The sequence below is a fragment of the Chroicocephalus ridibundus genome, chromosome 5 (genome assembly GCF_963924245.1).
Source record: "Chroicocephalus ridibundus chromosome 5, bChrRid1.1, whole genome shotgun sequence".
Taxonomy (NCBI): domain Eukaryota; kingdom Metazoa; phylum Chordata; class Aves; order Charadriiformes; family Laridae; genus Chroicocephalus; species Chroicocephalus ridibundus.
In genome coordinates this window covers 52,816,154-52,838,259 of record NC_086288.1, presented here as the reverse complement: position 1 = coordinate 52,838,259, position 22,106 = coordinate 52,816,154, and the positions used below count along the sequence as shown (strand labels likewise).

The 22,106-nt window shown below is 42.1% G+C and overlaps 1 protein-coding gene across 1 annotated transcript; it reads left to right on the top strand.

Annotated features, from left to right (window-relative positions):
- Positions 1-7: 7 nt before the first annotated feature.
- LRPAP1 (LDL receptor related protein associated protein 1) lies at positions 8-21,941 on the top strand. The gene is made up of 8 exons (XM_063336799.1): positions 8-252; positions 14,555-14,699; positions 15,098-15,222; positions 16,605-16,725; positions 17,664-17,822; positions 18,350-18,432; positions 20,718-20,894; positions 21,193-21,941. Exons 1-8 carry the CDS (start codon positions 70-72, stop codon positions 21,256-21,258), a joined length of 1,059 nt encoding a protein of 352 aa, XP_063192869.1. The 5' UTR covers positions 8-69; the 3' UTR covers positions 21,259-21,941.
- Positions 21,942-22,106: the final 165 nt, after the last annotated feature.

Below are 22,106 nucleotides of genomic sequence, written 5' to 3'. Positions count from 1 at the left end.
CCCGCCCGGAGCCTGAAGGCGGGAAGCAGCGCGGCATCCCGGGACTTGTAGTTCCCCGTCCATCGCGACATGGCGGCGGCCGCGCGGGCTTTGGCGGCTCTCGGTGTTGCACTCCTCCTTGCCGCTGGCGTCCAGGCCAGCAAATACTCCCGGGAGGCCAACGAGGGGTTGGCGGCCGCCGGCGCCAAGCGGCGGGAGGCCGGGGAGTTCCGGGTGGTGAGGCTGAACCAGATCTGGGAGAAGGCGCAGCGGGTGAGTGAGGCGGCGGGGGAGGAGCGGGGGCGATGGCGGCGCTCTGAGGGAGTGTTCTGGCAGAGCTCTGAGGGGGACCCAGGGCCGGGCTCGGCCTCTTCGGACACTCGTTCCCTGTCAGCCGCCTCAGGGGGTGAAGTGCGGCGGGAGAAGCGGCGCGGGCGGCGGCTGGAGCTCGGGGCTGGTGTGTGAGGAGAAACCGAGGCTGCCCGGCCCGGCGTCGCCTGGCCAAGCCGCCGGCTGGGTGGCGGGCCTCCGGGCTGCCGTAGCTTTTGTTTGGATTTTAGACCTGGCTGCCCGCGACGGGCAGCTCAGAGCGGGACCCACACGACCCCGCTCCCAGGGGGCTCTGTGGACCCGCAGGCATCTGGGAACAGCGGTGCTGTGTAAGGGCTTCTCTCAGGAGGTGTCTCCTTTGCCCTCTCCTGCCGTGTGTCATGGGAAGTGTTGATCTTCCTATGCTTAAATCCACCAGTTAAAGGACTTGCCCAGGAAGTGGAAGAGAGTGAAGTCTGTCTGGGTACCATGGAGGATCTGAGACTGGCTCCTGCACTCGCTGGTTGGATGCTTTAGCCCCTTTCTTTTAGGGGCATGATGCTTTCAGCGTGTCCTGTCTGAAGGCAGTAGCCTTAGTTCCTCCCTTCACAGGACAGGAGCTCACTGCACGGGAGAGTAAGAAACCCTCCACCTTGCTGGTTATGTCACCAGTGGTATTTCATTTATACCAAGTGATGTAGTCACATGCGAGTTGACCAGCAAATGGGCATCACCATTCCCAGATCAGAGCCTTAATTTTTACAGTGATACTTGAGCTTCTCTCACTCTGAGCTAAAAAATGTTTAATTAAAGTGAAAATACAGTCAAAATATTCAATTATAGTGGAAATATTTAATTACAGCAAAGCAGAACAGCTCAAACAGGAGGGGAGGAGCGCACTGCACACCTATCTTCATGCCCTGAATATTGTGGAGCGTGGAAGTTAGAGTCATAGCTGGTAAAGGTTCAGTTCTCTAAGGCAAAGGAATATAGTTAATATTGATCATGGATTTCCTGTATCCTGGGTAGGCATTCACCAGCCTGAGCGATTGAATTAGAGGCAGGACATCCCTGAGTTTAGTCAAAAATAGAGGCCCTGCCTTAGTGCTTCCTCCCAATGTACCAAAAGAAGATAGCAAAAATACTCCTTCCCTCAATGGGAGATGGATGGGGTGGGGGATAGGGCAGTGTGTGATAATGAAACTCCAGATGTGAACAGACAGCTGAAGAAGAAACAACATGGAGACGAGAAATAACCTATAATGATAGTTTTGTCGGTTTCTCTTATTTTTCCGATTACAGTCTTGTTTCATTTTCATACCTGTATCTTTTGGAATTGAAATTTGAGATGCTTTACGTCATCTACATTAAGATGCTAAAATGTAAAATGAAGTTAACTGTGTCAGAATGAAGAACTAAGCTTTAGTAAATTCTATACGCGTGAGCCAGATTTTAGAGAGGCAACACCTACTTGAACTACATTTGCCACCATCTCAATTTCACTTTTGAGTACAGTTGACACCCAGCCTGCATTTTAGAATGTGATTTTTCGGTATGTTTGGGCAACGTCTGGAATAAGAGGAAAACTGAGCCTGTGTGTTAGACCTAGTTTGAAATACTTGTGAGTGCCAATGCTGCACCCTCTTCCCCTCATTTTGGTTGTGGTGGAGATAGTACTGAAAATAAGGAACTCCTTTGTTTTTACATAAAAGATGGATATTACAGCTCAGCATTGCAACAAAGAGCTGGATGATCAGTCCTTCAGAAAGCCCAAAAACGTTACTTCATGAGAGCCAGGAGCTGGCAAGTCAGAATTCCTTCCTGTTGCCCTGAGGGAGGGAGGAAGGGAGGGTTTGATCTTTCTCAGCATCTCTTTTCATAGGTATATGTTTTGTATAAAAACTTTGAAAAGTTATTTTAATACAAGAGTTCTTAGATCCTAATTCTATAGTTTTTTGAACCAATAACAGACATTATGTGGGTTTCACAAGGTACATGGTTTGGCGTGCTAGTCTCTAACAGTCCGCTGTGCTGTGGTGGTTGCTGTTCATGCAGTTCTAGCAACGCTTTTTATTGGGGCTTCCTGGCCATCCCAGAGCAGCATTGGGCTCCGGAATCTAGGGCATGTTATACCTAAAAAATTTGTAGTAAAGAACCCTTTCTTCTCAGAAGCAAGGGTGTAGATAATGATATTGCAAGTAATGATTGTAGCCAGGCAAACAGCAAACAACGTAATTGTTGTAATGTTTCACAGATTTCCAGCACTCATTCCCAGAATTGCCAGGTACCTATCTTGGATGTTAATGTTCAGGCAGTATAAGGTATAAGCGTAAGGAACTTGGTACTTTATTTAATCATTAAACTTAGCTTTTTCACCTCTAGTTAGTGGTTCCAACATTCGATGTTAGTAAAGTGATGTGGAGGCGGCTTACCTCTTGACATTTTTTACCTAGTGTCATTCAGGGTCCTACATGAGATGATCTTGAAGGAAGCGGTTCTTGAACTATATACTTTAAATTAGCCTATGTATTCACTTCTGTGTAATAAATGGAACAGGCAAGGGGCTTCCAGCAGGCTTCAAAGGATTTATAATGTTTTAAAGGACAGTTAGTTGAGCTTCATACTAAATTACAATGAGAATCAGAAAAATCTTATTGGAACTGGGAGAAATATGAATAGAATTATTTTTTTTTTTCATTAAGGAACAGTGGGCTTAATATGTAGTTTCTTGGTTTTATTAAGAGTTTAATTAATGTTTGATTGATGATGAGATGTCTCCAAACTTTATGTTTAGAAGTTCTGATATTCCTCTCTGGAACTTTTTAGAAAACACAAAACTGTATGTGTTTATGAGATTGCACTAACTGCAGAGAGTATTTGATATAAACTGCATTCTGTAATATTTTATACAACAGTGTGTCTCTGATGATAAAGACATCTGTTTAAAAGATTGTTTTTTCCTATTTTTGCAGTACTAAGGAGCTGAATTAATTATTACCTAAGTAATTGCTGGTGATTTTTTTTTTTACGGAATTTGCTCAGCCTAACTACATATTAAGTCCGTGCTTCTTGAATGCTGACATTAGAGTACAGAAATACTGAAATGATTGGTCATTTCCATTTCAAAAGCTTATAGTAAACTTTTCACTCAGTCTTCCTCCTGAAGCATCAGCGTGCAATTCTTGCTGAGCAAAGCGTTGTTACTTGGTGCCACTGCAGCAATGACACTGGCTGTTCAGGTCATCCTGCTCCAGAAAAGCAAATAAGTACATGATTAGGGTTTTTTCGGCTTTAGCCCATACTAAAAATCATAAATAAAGTGGTTCCTTCTAAGTGCTTAGCTTTTATCAAGGAGTTCCCCAAAAGTAGATGGTAAAGAAGACAATAGGCATGTTCCTTTGCATTAGTATTAAAGGGATCAGAAGTTTTAATGTGTTCTATAAATTTTGTATTTACCTGTGATTGTAACTGCTCTAGATTTTAGTAAATTATTTCAGTAAGCCAACTGCAAGATACAAAAAAATCTTTAATTTAAAAATTAAAATAATTATATTCAGTAGCACAAGACTAATTAATAGGACAGCCTAAGCTGAAAGTAGCAACAATAATGTGCATAGGTTCCTGAATTCCTGTCAATAGGAATTTAGGGCATTAGCTCAAAATAATGACATTTTCCTAGTTGCTTTCAAATAACCTGCTGACACTCAAATGAATGGCTGAATCTTTTCAGTATCATTCTGATGTTTAAAAATGATACTGAGTTCTGATTCTGTGTTTATTAAACACGCTGCATCCTCACTGAAAATGAGAATTTTTACATCTGTAATCTGATTTTAATGACAAAAAGAAACCCTCCAGTAAATAAGCTTCTCCTAGCCCAGGTGGTTCAGAGATGGATCTGGGCTCCCAGGAGCTGTCTGCTCAGTGGTCAGGGGTAGAAGGACTGAGGCAGCTCAGGCAGAACTGCACTGGGAGTCACACTGCTTGTGTTTTTTTGATCCCCTCTCTTCTCTGCGCTTTTCCTTACCTCACTTTCTTGTTATTAACATGCGTGCATGCACACACAAAAGAAATTCTGAGGCATTAATATGATTTGTTACATTTCTTTGTTTTAAACTGAGTATCTAATGTGTTCAAAATCTGGAAGTTCAGGCTCAGCTTACAGCAATGCTGCTTAGCCAGCTGCATATTACTCATTATTGTTGTTCCTATTTTCTCTGTAGTTCACAAAATTTCAAGATAACCTATCATTCATTTAAGTCTTAATTTTTTTTTTCATAGCTTCAGCCTCAGTATGTTATCTTTTTGTTCTGTTTTGTGGGACAGGACTACCTCTAGGTTTTGTATGTTTTTAATGTACATAAACCATGTTAAGAAGCGATCTTAGAAAATTTTGCGCTTTGTAATAAATAGAATCATGTTTGTTAACCAAATCAGGCTTTCTTAAAGGCTGGTGAAAACCTACACTGTTTCGACTCTTCACATACTTAAATCGCAGGCAGGCATCCAGCGTGTTATCTGGTGCACTTTCATACCTCAAGGCCTAAATCACAGGCATCCGGTGTGCTGTCTGGGGCACTTTGACACCTAAAGGCCTAAATCACAGGCATCTGGTGTGTTTTAACACTTCAAAGGGAAGAGCTAAGTTGTGAGATAAGCTGAAAAGAGTCTCCCCAAGGACACTGATAAAGATGAGGAGCCTTCAGCCTCACGACCATCAGGAGGCGGGACAAGACCGACCCCCTAGCAACATGTCGCTCAGACACGGAATACACCAGGATTGACACATATACGGGAACCAGAAGGGTATATAATCAACTACTTTCGGGAAGGGGTGTGCGCCGTTGGCGGAGCAAAGACTCCCCGGCCGCCCAGCGCTGTTTTGCTTGTTGCCGCTTGCTTAATAAACTAATTTGATTAATTGGACTGGTTCCTGTCAATTATTGGGCCACAATCTATAACAAATTTGGTGCCGTGACTCGGATAGAGGCAATTTGGCTGTAAACCTCACGGGGGGGGCGCCCCGCTGAGTAAGCGGCCCCTGTTGGGGGTTTTTACACCCAAAACCTCTACCGACGAACTCGAAATTCGGCAGCAAGCAAATAAAAGCCGGCAACCCCGTAAACTTTGTGCACGAAGACCCGAACGAAGACTCAGGAGTGAGTAAGTATAGGCCGGTGATCCGTTCGGTTGGGGTTGGGTATCCTGGAGTGTGCCTGTGTGAGACGTCCACTTGAGGACGAAGCAAGTGCGGACCCCTTAGTAGTGCGGTTCCCATCTCCCGCGAGGGACTGGGCCACGAACAGGGGGAAAAGATTGTGTGTGTGTGTGAAGGCACTCCGGAAGATGGGACAGAAGAAAAGCAAGCCTTCTGATCCCATGGGTGGGTCGGTGCCTAAGGTTAGGTTACCCCAGATACCGCCAGACAGTCCGTTAGGATTAATGATTAAATATTGGGATGATTACCCTTCTAGGCAGGGTAAGGATAAAGCAAAAATGATACATTATTGTATGGAAGTTTGGGGTGGGAAACAAATTAGAAGTGACCACCTGTATTGGCCCGTTTTTGGGTCCTTTGAAGATTGGATATGCCAGGCTTTACATATTTATGTTAATTCTAAGGAACTCTTTAGCCTGGAGGAGAGTGAATATGCAAACTTGTGGATAAGGTCAGAGACGAGAGTAAATCTATATCACTTGAGAGAGAAGAAACAGGGGGGTAGGAAAAAACCCCGGGATGAGGATGAAATCCCTACCTCACCCCCCCCTTATGTACCACCAGCACCACCGCCACAGCCTTCACCGCCCCCAACAGCGCCAGACTTTTTCAATACAGATTCTCCCTCTGGTTCTCCTGAAACTAGACGAGTAACTCGAAGTCAAACTAGGATGGGGGAGGATAAAAGTAACTTATATCCGCTTAGGGAAGTTGCTATGGGGGGAGCGCAACCTGGCATGGGATATGTTTCTGTCCCTCTGAACTCCGGGGACGTTAGAGAATTTAAGAAAGAAATGGGAAACTTGTTAGAGGATCCCCTAGGAGTTTCAGAACGGGTAGACCAGTTCCTAGGACCCAACATTTATACCTGGGATGAACTGCAGGCCATATTGGGCATATTGTTCACTGCAGAAGAAAGGGAAATGATCAGGAGAGCTGGGATGAGGATTTGGGACCAACAACACCAGCAGGGTCCTGTGGCAGATATTAAATGGCCTCTACAGAGACCTAGTTGGAATAACCAAAGCGAAATAGACAGAGGTCATATGCAAGATCTGAGAACCATAATTGTCCAGGGGATAAGGGAATCTGTCCCTAGGGGACAGAATATAAACAAAGCCTTTAGTGAACATCAAAAGAAAGATGAAACCCCTACGGAATGGTTAGAGAGATTGAGAAAGAACCTCCAATTGTATTCAGGGCTAGACCCTAGTACACCGGTAGGGCAAGCCTTGTTAAAAACCCAATTTGTAGCTAAATCATGGACGGACATTAGAAAGAAACTGGAGAAAATGGAGGACTGGCAGGATAGGGGTTTGGATGAATTGTTAAGGGAAGCCCAGAAAGTGTATGTCCGCAGGGAGGAGGAAATACATAAGAAACAAGCCGGAATGTTGGTAGCTGCATTCAGAGAAGGGCAAAGGACGTCAACCCCTGGAAAAGGGTTTGAAACTCGCCAGATAAGACAGGAGACCCGAAAATCTCTAAGAGGGAAAGAATGGGGAACTGTGGTTTGTTTTTATTGTGGAAGAAAAGGGCATGTTAAAAAGGATTGCAGAAAGAGAATGATGGATGAGAAAATGTTCAAAGAAGACTAGGGGTGTCAGGGGCTCTATTTGCTGGGAACCCGAGAAAAAACAGAGCCCTTGATAAAACTAAAAGTGGGTCCCCAGCAACAAGAAATTGAGTTCCTAGTGGACTCAGGTGCAGAAAGATCTTCCGTTCAAAAATTGCCCCAAGGATGTAAAATATCCTCTGCGACTATACAGGTTATTGGAGCAAAAGGAGAACCTTTTGGAGTACCCGTAATAAAGGATGTGTTTTTTGAAACCCATTCCAAGGTAGGGGTGGGGTCCCTGCTACTCATGCCTGAAGCAGACTATAATTTATTGGGCCGAGATTTGATGATTGAATTAGGAATTGGCTTAGAAGTAGAAAATGAATCACTTAAAATTAAACTGTGTCCCTTACGAGTAATAGATGAAGAGAAAATAAATCCTGAAGTCTGGTACACCCCGGAAACAGTAGGTAAATTAGATATTGAACCCTTTTCAGTAACAATAAAGAATCCAGAAATACCAGTCAGGGTAAAACAATACCCCCTTCCTAGAGAAGGGAGGCTAGGTTTAAAACCTGAGATCCAAAGATTACTTGAAAAGGGGTTGCTAGAACCCTGTATGTCTCCTTTTAATACTCCCATCCTGCCTGTAAAAAAGCCGGATGGAAAATATAGGTTAGTACATGACTTACGAGAAATCAACCAGAGAACAATAGCTAGATTCCCGGTAGTGGCGAATCCACACACCCTCCTGAGTCAAATAGGGCCCGATAATCAATGGTATAGTGTAATAGATCTGAAGGATGCATTCTGGGCATGCCCCCTCAAAGAAGATTGCCGAGATTACTTTGCTTTTGAATGGGAAGACCCAGATAACCATCGGAAACAACAATTACGGTGGACGGTATTGCCCCAAGGGTTTACCGAATCTCCGAACTTGTTCGGACAAGCCTTGGAACAAATCCTGAAGGGGTATGAGTTAAGTGAAGGAGTCACACTGGTCCAGTATGTGGATGATTTGCTCCTAGCTAGTGATAGCGAAGAAAAAGTGAGGCAGGAAAGTATTAAGTTACTAAATTTTTTGTGTTTACAAGGATTGAAGGTAACAAAATCAAAACTACAATTTGTTGAGAAAGAAGTAAAATATCTGGGACACAGATTGAGCAAGGGAACTAAGAAATTAGACTCCGAAAGGGTGAATGGCATACTGTCGTTACCGGCTCCTAGAACTAAAAGACAGGTTAGGCAATTACTAGGTCTTTTTGGCTACTGCAGGCAATGGATTGACAACTATAGCAAAAAGGTGAAGTTCCTCTACACCAAATTAACTAACGATGGACTATTGAAATGGTCGGAGGATGATGATAAACAATTAGAAACACTGAAAACTGATTTAGTAAATGCCCCAGTTTTGAGCCTGCCAGATGTAAAGAGACCATTTTATCTATTTATCAATGTCGATGAAGGGACCGCATTTGGAGTATTAGCACAAGAATGGGCAGAAAGAAAGAAACCTGTGGGATACTTATCTAAACTCCTGGACCCCGTAAGTCGGGGTTGGCCTAGCTGCCTTCAAGCGGTAGTAGCCGCAGCCCTTTTGGTAGAGGAAGCCCATAAAATTACCTATGGAGGAGAATTGAGGGTATTATCACCTCACAATATCAGGGGAATTTTGCAACAAAAAGCTGACAAATGGATAACAGACGCCCGACTCCTAAAATATGAAGGCATCCTAATCTCCTCTCCCAAACTGGAACTTGCGGTAACAAGCGTGCAGAATCCAGCACAGTTTTTGTATGGGGAGCCGGGTGAAAAAATAAATCATGATTGTCTTTACAACATTGAGGAGCAAACGAAAATCAGACCAGATTTAGATGAGGAAGAACTTGGAGAAGGAGAAAAGCTATTTGTAGATGGATCTTCCCGGGTAGTTGAAGGAAAGAGAAAATCAGGCTTTGCAATCATTGATGGAAAAACATTTAGTGTAATAGAATCCGGACCTCTGAGTCCTAATTGGTCTGCACAGGCTTGTGAACTATATGCTGTATTAAGAGCCTTGCAACTTTTAAAAGGTAAAATTGGAACCATATATACGGATTCAAAATATGCCTTTGGCGTTGTGCATACTTTTGGAAAAATTTGGGAAGAAAGAGGTTTAATAAATTCTCAAGGAAAAGGATTAATACACCAGGAATTAATACTCCAGGTCTTAAAAGCATTACGAGGACCAGCGGGAATAGCCGTAGTACATTTAAAAGGACACCAAAAAGGATTAAGCCCATTAGTCAGAGGAAACAATCTTGCTGATCAAGAAGCAAAAAGAGCGGCATTAATGGTGATCCAGACTAAAAGAACTCGGGAGGACTGTATAAATTGTGGAAAGGAATCAGACGACTTCCCATGTTATGACTGTTGGAAGGATTTTGGAATCGATGCAGTCCCTTGCAGATGTCTAATTTATGATAAATGTGGCAACCCCAAGTATAGCCATTGCCATCTACACGGAAAAATTCACTCAATCCTGAGCTTTACAGTGCAGGAAAAAGATAAGCTGACTCAGATGGGAATCAGGGAGACAGAAAAAGGAAAGTGGACACTCCCGGATGGCCGGGAAGTTCTCCCAAAACCTCTGGCTTTGAAAATCATGCAGAAATTCCATGAGAACACCCATTGGGGAACTCAGGCATTAGTGGATCAGTTTGCCACAAAGTATATGTGCATTGGTGTATATAATATAGCGAAGAGAATAGTTAGCGAATGTATGACATGCAAACGGGTCAATAAAAATCAGTTAAGGGAAAAAGCCCTGGGGGGAAGGGAACTGGCTCACAGACCGTTTGCTAAAATCCAGCTAGACTTCACTGAACTTCCAAAGGTGGGACGATATAAATACTTATTAGTAATCGTAGACCACCTAACCCATTTTGTGGAAGCATTCCCGACAGCTAGAGCCACCGCTCACACCGTAGTGAAGACTCTGCTGGAAAATATAATCCCTAGGTATGGATCCATAGAGGTAATAGACTCTGATAGGGGCTCACATTTTGTTTCAAGAATAGCAAGGGAAGCTCTCTCCTCTTTGGGGACAAAATGGGAATATCATACTCCCTGGCATCCACAAAGCTCGGGAAAGGTAGAAAGAGTAAATGGGGAAATAAAGAAACAGCTCACAAAATTGATGTTAGAAACTAAGATGACATGGGTAAAGTGCCTCCCCTTAGCACTACTGAATATAAGAACACAGCCCCGAACTGATGTAGGAATTTCCCCCTTTGAAATGTTATATGGGATGCCATATGATTTAGAAATTCCGCAGGACCACCCCCAACTTGAAAATTCACAAATTAGACCTTATATAATTCAACTCATGGCTAGGAGAGAAAAGCTGCGGAATAAGGGCTTAGTAGTACAGAGACCCCCCTTGGATGTAGCCATGCATAACATAAAGCCAGGAGACAAAGTGTTAATCAAATCATGGAAAGAGTCCTCATTAACCCCCCGTTGGGAAGGGCCCTATCTCGTTTTACTCACCACAGAAACAGCCATCCGGACAACAGAGAGAGGCTGGACTCATGCGAGCCGCGTAAAAGGACCATTAAAAGACTGTTCTTGGGAAGTGACAAGCCCTCCTGGAGATCTGAAGATTGCCTTCCGGAGGTTGTAAATGGACACACATATAACTGTGGTACAAGTGAGCGACTACAGCATATCGGTGGAGTACGGTTACGGTGATACAGGGGACATCAGAATCAAGTGTGACATTCTGAGCTGTAATTGTTATCCTTTTTTATTCGTTTTGTTTGTAAAGGGTGTCGAGAACGGAGGAGGACCCATTGCCGTTACGGGATACCCCCTCGAGGGGTTTGCCAACCTTGTGGGGACAAGGAGCGTGAGCTCACCAAATTGGCTCTAAACATAAAAATATTTAATGGTGAAATCCAGGAGCAATCTAGTGAATGGCGGGAGATATTTGCACGGGGTATTAAACCCGAGTACTATTGCTATCACCCTTGCGAACCTGCTCCATTTGTAATTGACATTATTACAGTATGTTGTCGCAAGACACTTAAAGGGGTTCAGTGCGATTCACCTGAAATGCACAGAAGCAAGCGACTGAAAATTGCATTTATTCTCCTGAAGAATACCCCTGCTGCCGAGAAGATGATACCCCTCGTGGCTCGAAGCAACCGAGTCGACGAGCGAGGCAGAGGAGTAAAAAGCTGTGGAGAACAGAACCCACAGAGTGGGACTGTACAAAGCCACTGGGAGGACTGCCTCAGTGTTAACCAAGGGAGTCGCACGAAATGCCCCGGGAGGAGTGATAGCACTGAAAAGGACTGGGTAATTGCAATGAGTGTTCAAACTGAACTTATTAGCCGGCCGGGTTTCCACCCTTTTCGACACACTCTAATTCTGATTTTACTAAATCTTGTAGGTGTACACGGATACTCTCACCAACCATTTAAATGGACATTAAGTAGGTGGGAAGATCATCATGTGATTCAAACTGTCACGAGTCCTGGGGCACCGACATTTAAAACACACTTATGTGAGTTAGTTCCCATAGAACCCTGTTTAAATCTTATGGGGTATTATCTGTGTCCAAGCTCCAACTCCGGGAGAACATATTGCAATGCTCCCAACCAGTATTATTGTGCGTACTGGGGATGTGAAACGATCGCCTCGAATTGGAACCCAGCAGCAGGGCCGGATAAATACTTGACAGTTCAATGGGGCCCTCAGGGATGCAGGCCCCCACAGCGTGATCGATCTGGGGGAATTATCAATCTTGGAAATTGCATCCATCTAGAACTAACTGTACAACAACCTCTTGATGAGGGGTGGCTTCTGGGAAAAACATGGGGCATACGGTATTGGGAACCTGGAAGCGATAGAGGGGGACTCATATACATAAAGAAAGAAATAGTCCCTAATGACCCTGATCTGGTCGGACCAAATGAAGTACTAGCGGGAGAAATATCCCTCTCGTCAGATGAGGAGATACCTAATGGAACAGATACTGGGACTACTACAACGACAGCAACACATATTAACACCCAGGAACTTAGGGGCAATTCTCTTTGGAAATTGGTGCAAGCCAGTTATCAAGTATTAAATGCTACCTATCCAAACTTGACAGAGCATTGCTGGCTGTGCTATCACATTCGGCCACCTTTTTATGAGGCAATTGGGGTAACTGCTAACCCTAAACGAATCAATGGGTCAAACCCCTCACAATGTCTGTGGAAAAAGGAAATCGGTCAGAGCCAGGGAATTACATTGGCTCAAGTAACCGGGCAGGGGAGGTGCATTGGGAATGTGCCCCACAATAAGAAGCACTTGTGTAAAACCATGATTCCCTCAAACAGGAAACCACCAGCTGACTGGTTACTACCAGCAAAGAATACCAAATGGGTCTGCTCCTCCATTGGAGTAACTCCTTGCTTATCGCTGAAATTATTCAATGAAAACCAGGATTATTGTATCCAAGTGTTAATAGTTCCTAAGATTATATATCACCCAGAGGAATTTGCCTATGAATATCAAACAGTCCCAAAACATCATTTGAATAAACGAGAACCCTTTACAGCCCTAACAGTGGCTACGCTGGTAGCTTTAGGTGTCGCTGGAGTCGGTACAGGGACAGCCTCCTTAATTCAACAAAATCAACAATTCAATTCCCTTAGAGCAGCTGTAGATGAAGACCTCGAAAAAGTAGAGAAATCTATTAGTGCTTTAGAGGCCTCCCTGAGATCCTTATCAGAAGTAGCATTACAAAACCGTCGAGGATTGGACTTATTGTTTGCACAGCAAGGGGGGTTGTGTGTTGCTCTGGATGAGGAATGCTGCGTATATGCAGACCACACTGGAGTAGTTAGAGACACCATGACAAAACTACGAGAAGGATTAGAGAAAAGAAAGAAAGAAAGAGAAGCACAGCAAAGTTGGTATGAATCCTGGTTCAATTATTCCCCATGGATGACTACGCTATTATCTACCATTGCGGGACCTATGCTACTATTAATTTTGGGATTAACATTTGGCCCTTGTATATTGAACAGAGTAATTGAAATTGTAAAGGGCAGACTAGAAGCTGCCCATTTAATGCTTCTCAGGGCTAAATACGAGTCATTAGATCAGGAACCAGCAATAGAAGAAACATTAGCTTTAAGTCACGCTGAACTCCAAAGATTTGATGAACAAAATGGTAAATAAAAAAAAAAAAAAAAAATTAAAAAAAAAAAAAAAAAAAAAAAAAAAAAAGGGGGGATTGTAATAAATAGAATCATGTTTGTTAACCAAATCAGGCTTTCTTAAAGGCTGGTGAAAACCTACACTGTTTCGACTCTTCACATACTTAAATCGCAGGCAGGCATCCAGCGTGTTATCTGGTGCACTTTCATACCTCAAGGCCTAAATCACAGGCATCCGGTGTGCTGTCTGGGGCACTTTGACACCTAAAGGCCTAAATCACAGGCATCTGGTGTGTTTTAACACTTCAAAGGGAAGAGCTAAGTTGTGAGATAAGCTGAAAAGAGTCTCCCCAAGGACACTGATAAAGATGAGGAGCCTTCAGCCTCACGACCATCAGGAGGCGGGACAAGACCGACCCCCTAGCAACATGTCGCTCAGACACGGAATACACCAGGATTGACACATATACGGGAACCAGAAGGGTATATAATCAACTACTTTCGGGAAGGGGTGTGCGCCGTTGGCGGAGCAAAGACTCCCCGGCCGCCCAGCGCTGTTTTGCTTGTTGCCGCTTGCTTAATAAACTAATTTGATTAATTGGACTGGTTCCTGTCAATTATTGGGCCACAATCTATAACACGCTTTGATCGTAGTAGAAATTGCTGATGAAGTAGCTTTTTGACCTGCAAGGCCATCCTCAGTGTCCTGGTAGTCTGCAAAACCACACTGACAAATAAAATTTACTGACTCACTATAACTGTATGGTTACTACAAGAAAGCACATGTGGTGGCAATGGCATGTTGTTTGAGAATTTTGGTCATTACTGCCTTTTGTGAATTAGTGAAACTGGATTGATTTAATTAATTATTTTTTTACATTCTTTGTTACTGGTACTGGACATTTTTAAGGTAGAGTCTGTTTTAGAAGGTGGTCCTGTTAAAAGTAGGGGGGGAAATCCCATTTAAATATTACTTGAAGGAACACCAAAGAAAGAAACAGATTTTTATCCCTTACGTTATTTCACTGTTATCCAAGTAGCCGAAGAGCTGAGAGAGAAAGCTACATGATCACACTCTATTAACACTAGTATGCTGGGGACGTAGCCATGTTCATAGGCAAGAGGTGTTATGTGTGCAGTGGCTCATATGTTAAGGCCCTTAAATTCAGATGGATACATAGCATTAGAGTAAAATATGTGCTATACTGGCTGCGCATCTATACTGGCTTCTGAGGTAACAATGCAACAGGAGGTGACTCCACATAACTGAATACAACCTTTCTCTGTTCTTGTTAGCTTCATCTCTCTGCTGTGAAACTGGCAGAGTTGCACAGTGATCTAAAATTGCAAGAAAAGGATGAGCTAAGCTGGAAAAAACTGAAGGCTGAAGGGCTAGATGAAGATGGAGAGAAAGAAGCCAAACTTAGACGCAACTTGAATGGTAAGGTATACCTTTGAAAGAAACCAAACTTAGATGCAGCTTTGATGTAATGGTAAGGTATCTTTACAGAAGGAGTTTAAACTTTGCATCAGATGCATGCATGGTTAGACACCTGTGTTTGTGTTTGAGCCGTTAAATAACAGGTTGTCTTTCCAGACAGTGACCACACACAAGTTCTTTGGAGGTCAGTAGGGAGCTGCAGGAGGCTAACAGATTCCATTGCTCCTGATGTTTTCAGAAGATGTCATTAAACCTGGGACCTCTGTGTCTTAAAACTGTTAGCTTTTCCACTGTGAGCTGCAAAATCCAGCTCTGCAAGTCAAGGATGTAACCAATCTCTCATCTTCTATACATCCATAATTGGTTCTAATGTTTCTGTATCTTCTATTCCCTTGCAGTCATTATGACTAAATATGGAATGAATGGAAAGAAAGACTCTCAACTAGTTGATACCAACTACATTAAAGACGGTACAGAAAGTGATACACTAGATGATCCAAGACTGGAAAAATTATGGAGCAAGGTGAGTAAGATTTCCAGGGACTGGAGTTTAGGAAATCAGTGTTTCTCCACTGAACTATTGCCTGTGTCTTCTGAGAGCCCCCAGACTTGGAATTGAATAGCTTTACTACTCTGCTTTTAATTCCTGGCCAAGCTGCTGTGCTTTGTACCGCACATCTTTGTGCCCTGAGAGCATCCCACCTGCATCCAGGTCACCAGGTGTGACCAAAGAAAACACACACATCAGTCTGCATGGAGGGTAGGATCCTGGGTCCACTGAGGAAAAACAAAATTTTTCCTCAGATTTCACTGAACTCATGATTTCGCTTCGTGTGACTGTTACACTGTGTGGTAGTATACCTATGGTGTTTTTCGTGTTTTTCTTATTGTTGTTTCTGGGCTTTTTAAAAAAGGTGCATTTAAAATAGAACCATTTCATAGACTCTTTAAAAGTGAAATGTGTAGTGAGGAGTGTTAAATTAAGACTTTCCCAACCTGGTATTCAAGTGAAAATTGCCAGGATTTGCGTTAATGCATAAAAAATAGAAAGTGTACTGTCACTCTGGGCAGTTAAAACTGGTGAAGTCATAATCTTCAAAAATTAAATAATTGAAGTTTTAAGAAACAAGCAGTCAGGTAAAGCAAAGAATTCTTACACCAGTCTAGTGCAGTGGTAGTAGAGCAGAGAAAAAGATTTACTGGGTTTTAAAATGTTACTGTGACTAGATACAGCTCTGGCAAGGGACATGACATCATGTGCTTTGGGGAACAGTAAACTCCATTAGATAGAAATATTCCCTAAGCACAAAAAAAAAAGGGTTGGGGCTGAATAGATCTTAAAAACGTTCACTATTGATCATGCATAGCAGCAAATAAGTCACCAGATTTGTGTGGGTAGTGCTCCAGCTGTCTGACCAGTGCTTCCCTGATTGCTAAAAAGTAGTTCAGTGAGGAACAAATCACTGCAGAGCAAATGCACAGCAGGATAAAATCTTGGCTTGCCAGTAGACTAAGATTAAGTAAGACTGTGCTTAATATCAGGCTGCATCCCTCATGCAAACAGTCCCCTTTCAGTTGCATATGGAGCTCCATGGCCCTATTTCTCTATTAAATTGATTTCCATGGAATAGAAATGGCAGACACTTTTCACTCGGTAGCCCATAGCAAGTCTAGTTTTATAAGTCTGAAGCAAACTTCCTTTTGACACGATAAAAGCCACCGTATCCATCGATGTCTAAATCCTGACCTCCTACTAATAGAGAGGGATTTAAAACAAAAGATCTTAAGGAAAAGCTGGACTTAATAATTTTTGAAATGTGGTGGGAAGTGGGAAGAAGTTTTGGCAGTTGAGTGCACTTAAAAGCACTTGGCCTGGAAAGCACAATGAGCTCATGTTTCTTTCAGGCCAAGACCTCTGGGAAGTTCTCTGATGAGGAGTTGGATAAGCTTTGGCGAGAATTTAAGCATCACAAAGAAAAGATTCGTGAATACAATATTCTGCTGGAGACTGTGAGCAGAACAGAAGGTGCCTGAACATTTCTCTGATGTTTCAAGATCCGTACAGCTCTTTTCTCTGCCCTTTGCCTCCATTGTTTCCAAGTTTCTGTGAAATTCCTGTAGTCGTACATTTCTATCAGAACTGCTTGCAGATGATGACATTTCCAAATACTTGCTGGGTTTAGATCTGCGTTAGCTGCCAAAAATCTTGCCAGATAGTGAAAATGTTGCCATTTCAGTTTTCTGATTCTGCCTGCGTTTCAAGCAGGGAAGATACCATCAGATTAGCAATGATGACCATAGGATTTTACTGGAAATTATGCAGCATGCGTAGATCCACTGCTGCAAAATACAGCCCTAAAGTCTGCAGAACATGCATGTTTTATCTCAGCAGCTGGGAGCCCAAGAGGATATACTTGAATATCTTAGGCACTGAGCCTGAGGTGTATTAAAACATTGAGGATCTAAAACCAGCTTGCTGTACTAATCCTAGCTAAAATTGTTAGAGCCAAAGTATTTTAAAGCTTATAGGCAGTTTGATGTTTGCATTGTAGAGTCCAAGCTGGAAGCTGCTAGAAGTCATTTCAATGTTAGATGTCCTGATTGGTTCATGTAATGCCTAGGGAAGAGGGCACAGGACTCGTCAATCATCCCTACTCCAATTCGTTGGGATATTCCTAACCTAGGAAAATACAAACATTTCCTTATTAAAATCTTGGCTGGTGGCCAGTAGGAATTAAAAGGCGTTTCTGTAATATCACCCTCCAGAGCACTGAGGGGCATTGATCTTAATATTGACCTGCAAAAGGAATTGATGCCTCTCAGAGTGTGGTGTGGATGCTTTATTTACACTCGGCTCAAATGCTAAGAACTTATCTTTTATTTGACTCAGACTTGGGGGATTTGTGGAGCTTTTGACCTATCAGGATTTGGCCTACAATCAACAACACTTTTTTTCTTCAACAGATATCCACAAAAACGTTATCAACCCATCCGAAGAGAACCTGGTGAAAGAGGAGATCTTGCACAGCAAACACAGAGAACTCAAAGACAAGCTAAGAAGCATCAATCAGGGATTTGAGCGTTTGCGTAAAGTCAGTCACCAGGGCTATGACACAACCAGTGGTATGACACAGTGGTGGTTTTTTTTTATTTGGGATTAATTTCATTTTTAAAAAATTAAAAATCAGTGGGCAAGTAATAAAATGTAGTCACAGTATTGCAGTACATGGTGTGACCACAACGGGATGATGAGATACAGCCAACCTGTTCTATTTAGAAGCCAACACTAGAAGCCTAAATAAAGGAGAGGGACAACCTGTAAAGAGTATAGTTCTGTCTTCCATGCTGACATGAGAAGGGATATTATGCCTTCATCCCCAGGAGGACAGGGACGACATTGCAGGGCAAGCAGTGCTGTTATTCAGTTCCTCGGTGTTTTTTTTTTACTTTTTAAAAACTTGCTACAGCAATACTGTAGTTTTAAGTACAGTACTTGGGTTTTTCTCCTTTTTTGTCCAAATAGTAGACCTATCAGTAATGCAGTGCTTAATGTGTCTGTGTGTGTGTGTATGTGAGAAAGCATGTTTAATACAAGCTGGGCATAAAAGCATTGGGTCCAGATTTTCATTTAGTGGTATGTGTTTGTTTAGAATTTGAAGAACCAAGAGTGATTGATTTGTGGGACATGGCGAAATCAGCCAATTTCACTGAGAAAGAACTTGAATCTTTTCGGGTAAGTAGAATTCCAGTTAGACCTCTTAGGGAAAGATGTTTTCCCATGTAAAGAAATACTCAGTCTTACTTGGAGTGCAGCCACTTCTGTATTGCTTTTCAGACACTATAAAAAAGAGTCATGCTGCCTTCCTTGTATTTCAGATATACAAACATGTATGTAACTAGCCATATGCATGGTTCTGTTATAATCAGCAAAATGAAAATTCTGAATCCCAAGCAAGTGTTGCGTATTTTAAATCTTTAAAAGATCAGGCCCCGCTTGTTTGTTTCCAATGCACCAAGTTTCCCTCTCTTACCCAATGTCTTAATGTAGTTACTTCTTTGGGAAGCAGCGTACTCTATATACCCAACAATTTCCCTCTCATGCCTACCTCTTGCACTGCTACCTTCCTGTGTTGGAGCTCTGTGGAATCGATCCAAAAGTACCAAGATAAAGACCACTTTTCAAGGAAATATTATCGAAATTAATTCCTGTGGGATTCATACTGGTTTTATTTAATTCAAATTGCATTGAGATAATGGTGGGTTTTTTTTATCTGACTCTACCTGTTTATCAGAATAGATTTTGGTTGTTAGCGTGGAGAAGTACCTCTTCAGGGCTTCTTCATGGAGTTGCGTGTACTTACAATGTTGTCTTACCCTCCAAGGCATGGCTAGGGACACCTTGAACTTCTTTCCAGATAATGTAATGAGAGAGTTTTAACTGCCTGGGACAGGGGTTGACATCTGTCTCTCCTAGATGTCAAATATCCATCTTATTTCTTTTAACTCATATGCATCTCAATTCTCTTATGAAGCAAACATTTTAGTTACACTGATTTCAGTGGCCCTGCTTGTAAGAGCAGCAGAGGAAAGCCTGCTGATGCCTGCAACAAGGCTTCTGCTGTCCCCAGTGGGACATTCTCATCAGGAATGTACAATTGCATGAGAGGTAAATTTGACCTTCATATCTGCCACAGTGAAAAAGAAAAACCCAATTCCATAAGCAAGAACACATATCTGCTTATTAATTTTACTGTTTTAGTAGAAATCTTCATTGAGGCAAACCTCTTCACCAGACCAAACCTGTCTTGTTACCGTGAATGTTGGGACATCCTAACAAAAGTAAGACAGTAGGAATCACAGTGGAACATCTGCCTATTTAAAAAGTCCATGAGAGCAGAATCAAAGAAATCATGTGCTGATTCCGTTCAGCCTTGTTTGAGCATATGAAGTTGTGTCTTCTCCTGACTGGCCACAGTGCCAACCTTCATAAGGGTTTCATAATGAAAGATAAAAGTGCTGCTCTGCTGGTACATCATCTGAGAGGAGCAGCTGAAATGAAACCCCAAACTAAGGTCCTGAAGATAGTATGTAAAACAGACTGGGATATTCTACAGCAAAAGGAAACTATTTTCTTGTCAGAAGTGTTGAAAACAAAACCGCTTTGCTTTAAAAACTGAAGATCTATTAGGATGATGGATTTTTATTATTTTTTTTTAAATTGGCTTGAAATGAGAGGAATTTTGTCAGCCACCAGGACTGAAACACACCAGTGACCAAAATTAAGTGGGCTCTGTCAAACAGAGGGATTTCACTGTTGGATTTGTCAGAGTTTTTCTGTATGTTATGCATCGAACTGTGATATCACAGTTTGAACTGTTCATATCCTCTTCAGAGAGGACATGTCCTAAGATGCAGAGAAACTGAATTTACTGTCTTGAAGTAGCAAAACAAGAACATGCTTTGGTAGGTAGAGACATTATGCATTCTTTGGTCCCCTTTGCAGTGTACCAGGTTATCTGAGGACCATCACTGAACACCATAGTTAGTCTGGCTTTGGGACTTTTTGTTTGTTAATTAGTTCATCCTGTTTCAGATTCATCATAGCAGACTGCAAACCCAGAAAACGTTTAAGTCCAAGCAGAAAATTGGAAATCCAGGACCTGGTTTTGAAAGGAGGCTTCTCTTAAAAATTTTCTCTCTGTCTCCCTCCTCCCAGTCCACTATTCTTACGTATAAACTTTTATTTGGTACTCACTGCTATCATCTCCTACCACCTCACAGCCGTCAGCAGCCTCCTTTTGAGGACTCTGCAGTGGGACATTTTCAGCACCTGCCTTCAAAATTGGGTGTCTGGGTGGTGATGATAACGTGTTGTCCAGACATTTTTAAGAAGCAGGGAACTGAAAAAGCTTTCTGTGCTTGACTTAGTAAAGTAGCATTAGGGATGTCTTGGCAAGAAAAGAGAGAGGAAGCCTTGGAAAGAAAATACTGTGAAGCTGTGTGTATTTGTTGTCTTAGGAGGAGCTGAAACACTTTGAAGCAAAAATTGAAAAACACCATCATTATCAGAAGCAATTAGAGATTTCACACCAGAAACTGAAGCATATAGAAGGAACTGGAGATAAGGATCATCTGAACAGAAACAAAGAGAAATATGCCATGCTGGAAGAAAAGACAAAAGAACTAGGATATAAGGTCAGTATAAATCCAGTGTACGTACATGTTGAAAGTTTAATTCAGTAGTAGAGGGTATGTAGATTATCCATGCGAGTTGAATGACTTCCAGAGGGGGCGTTTAAGGCACACCAGTGCTCCATGTTTAGTACAGGATATGCATAATTGTTTTTTATAGACCTAACTCTAAAATGCCTGAATCCTCCCTTGTCTCAGCTCTTCCTGTTGTCACATATACTGGTAGCAAAATCTGAATACATGATGCTGATAGTTCATTGTCTTACTAAAATTTATTTGATGTGTTTTGTTTTTCTACTAGGTAAAGAAGCACTTGCAAGACTTATCCAGCAGAATCTCTCAAGGTCTTCAACACAATGAATTATAAAGATTTGTTCTCCTTCATGGGATCAATCTATTAACACAAAACAGAGAATGTGGGGTTTTGAACAGGATTTACCAAAGGAGCCCTTCTGAAATAGTAAGGATTGAACAGTGTTGTCCTGTAAGAAATATTTTTTTTGCTCCACTTAATTGCCAGTTTTGTATTTGCACTGTCAAATTAAATTATTAGATTATGAATTTAAGTTGCATATCTTGGATCAAGTAAATCTTACATCTGAATCAAGTAACAGCCTTTGAAATAAACAATCATGTCAAAAGGAAAAATTTTTCAACTCTGGGAGGATTCCTGCTCGTAAAAAAAAGTACTGATCTGATAGTCAGGAAAGGTATCCTGGTCAATGAAGGCAAACACTGAGGTACAGGAAGTTAAAACAGAGGCCAGAAAAGTCTTTTATTTCAGTGCTTGGCCTACTACATTTCCTACTGACGGTAACAAAAGTACTTCTACTGACTTTGAGCAGTGGCTCAGATCTGCACTGTATATGAATCTTTCATGTGAGGAGGGGGTGGAAGAGCAAGGAGGGAACAAGTATTGAGGTCAATGATCAATTCACACAATTTAGTTGTAGACTAACACATCTGTAGTTACTGAATGTATGTGTACAATTATCTTACTCATGGTTGCTTGGTTTTGTTACACTTAGTCATTAAAAAATTAAAACAAGATACTGGTGAGGCTTTTTTTATTTTCTTCCCTCTCATTTAGTGAGAAGTAACCAGACCTGGTTTTTGAGCATGTTGCTTATTCCTTTAAACTTAAGTTCACTCACACATTAGTTTTTAAGACAGGAAGGGTAGTTTTACACCACGAGAATGTGTCTCCGTGTTCTG

Excerpts from the sequence above, each read along its gene's own strand:
- LRPAP1 (XM_063336799.1), top strand. The coding sequence starts at position 70 with ATGGCGGCGGCCGCGCGGGCTTTGGCGGCTCTCGGTGTTGCACTCCTC. Across the intron at positions 17,823-18,349 it reads GGGCTATGACACAACCAGTG|AATTTGAAGAACCAAGAGTG; the intron begins GTATGACACAGT and ends GTGTTTGTTTAG. Across the intron at positions 20,895-21,192 it reads CAAAAGAACTAGGATATAAG|GTAAAGAAGCACTTGCAAGA; the intron begins GTCAGTATAAAT and ends TTTTTCTACTAG.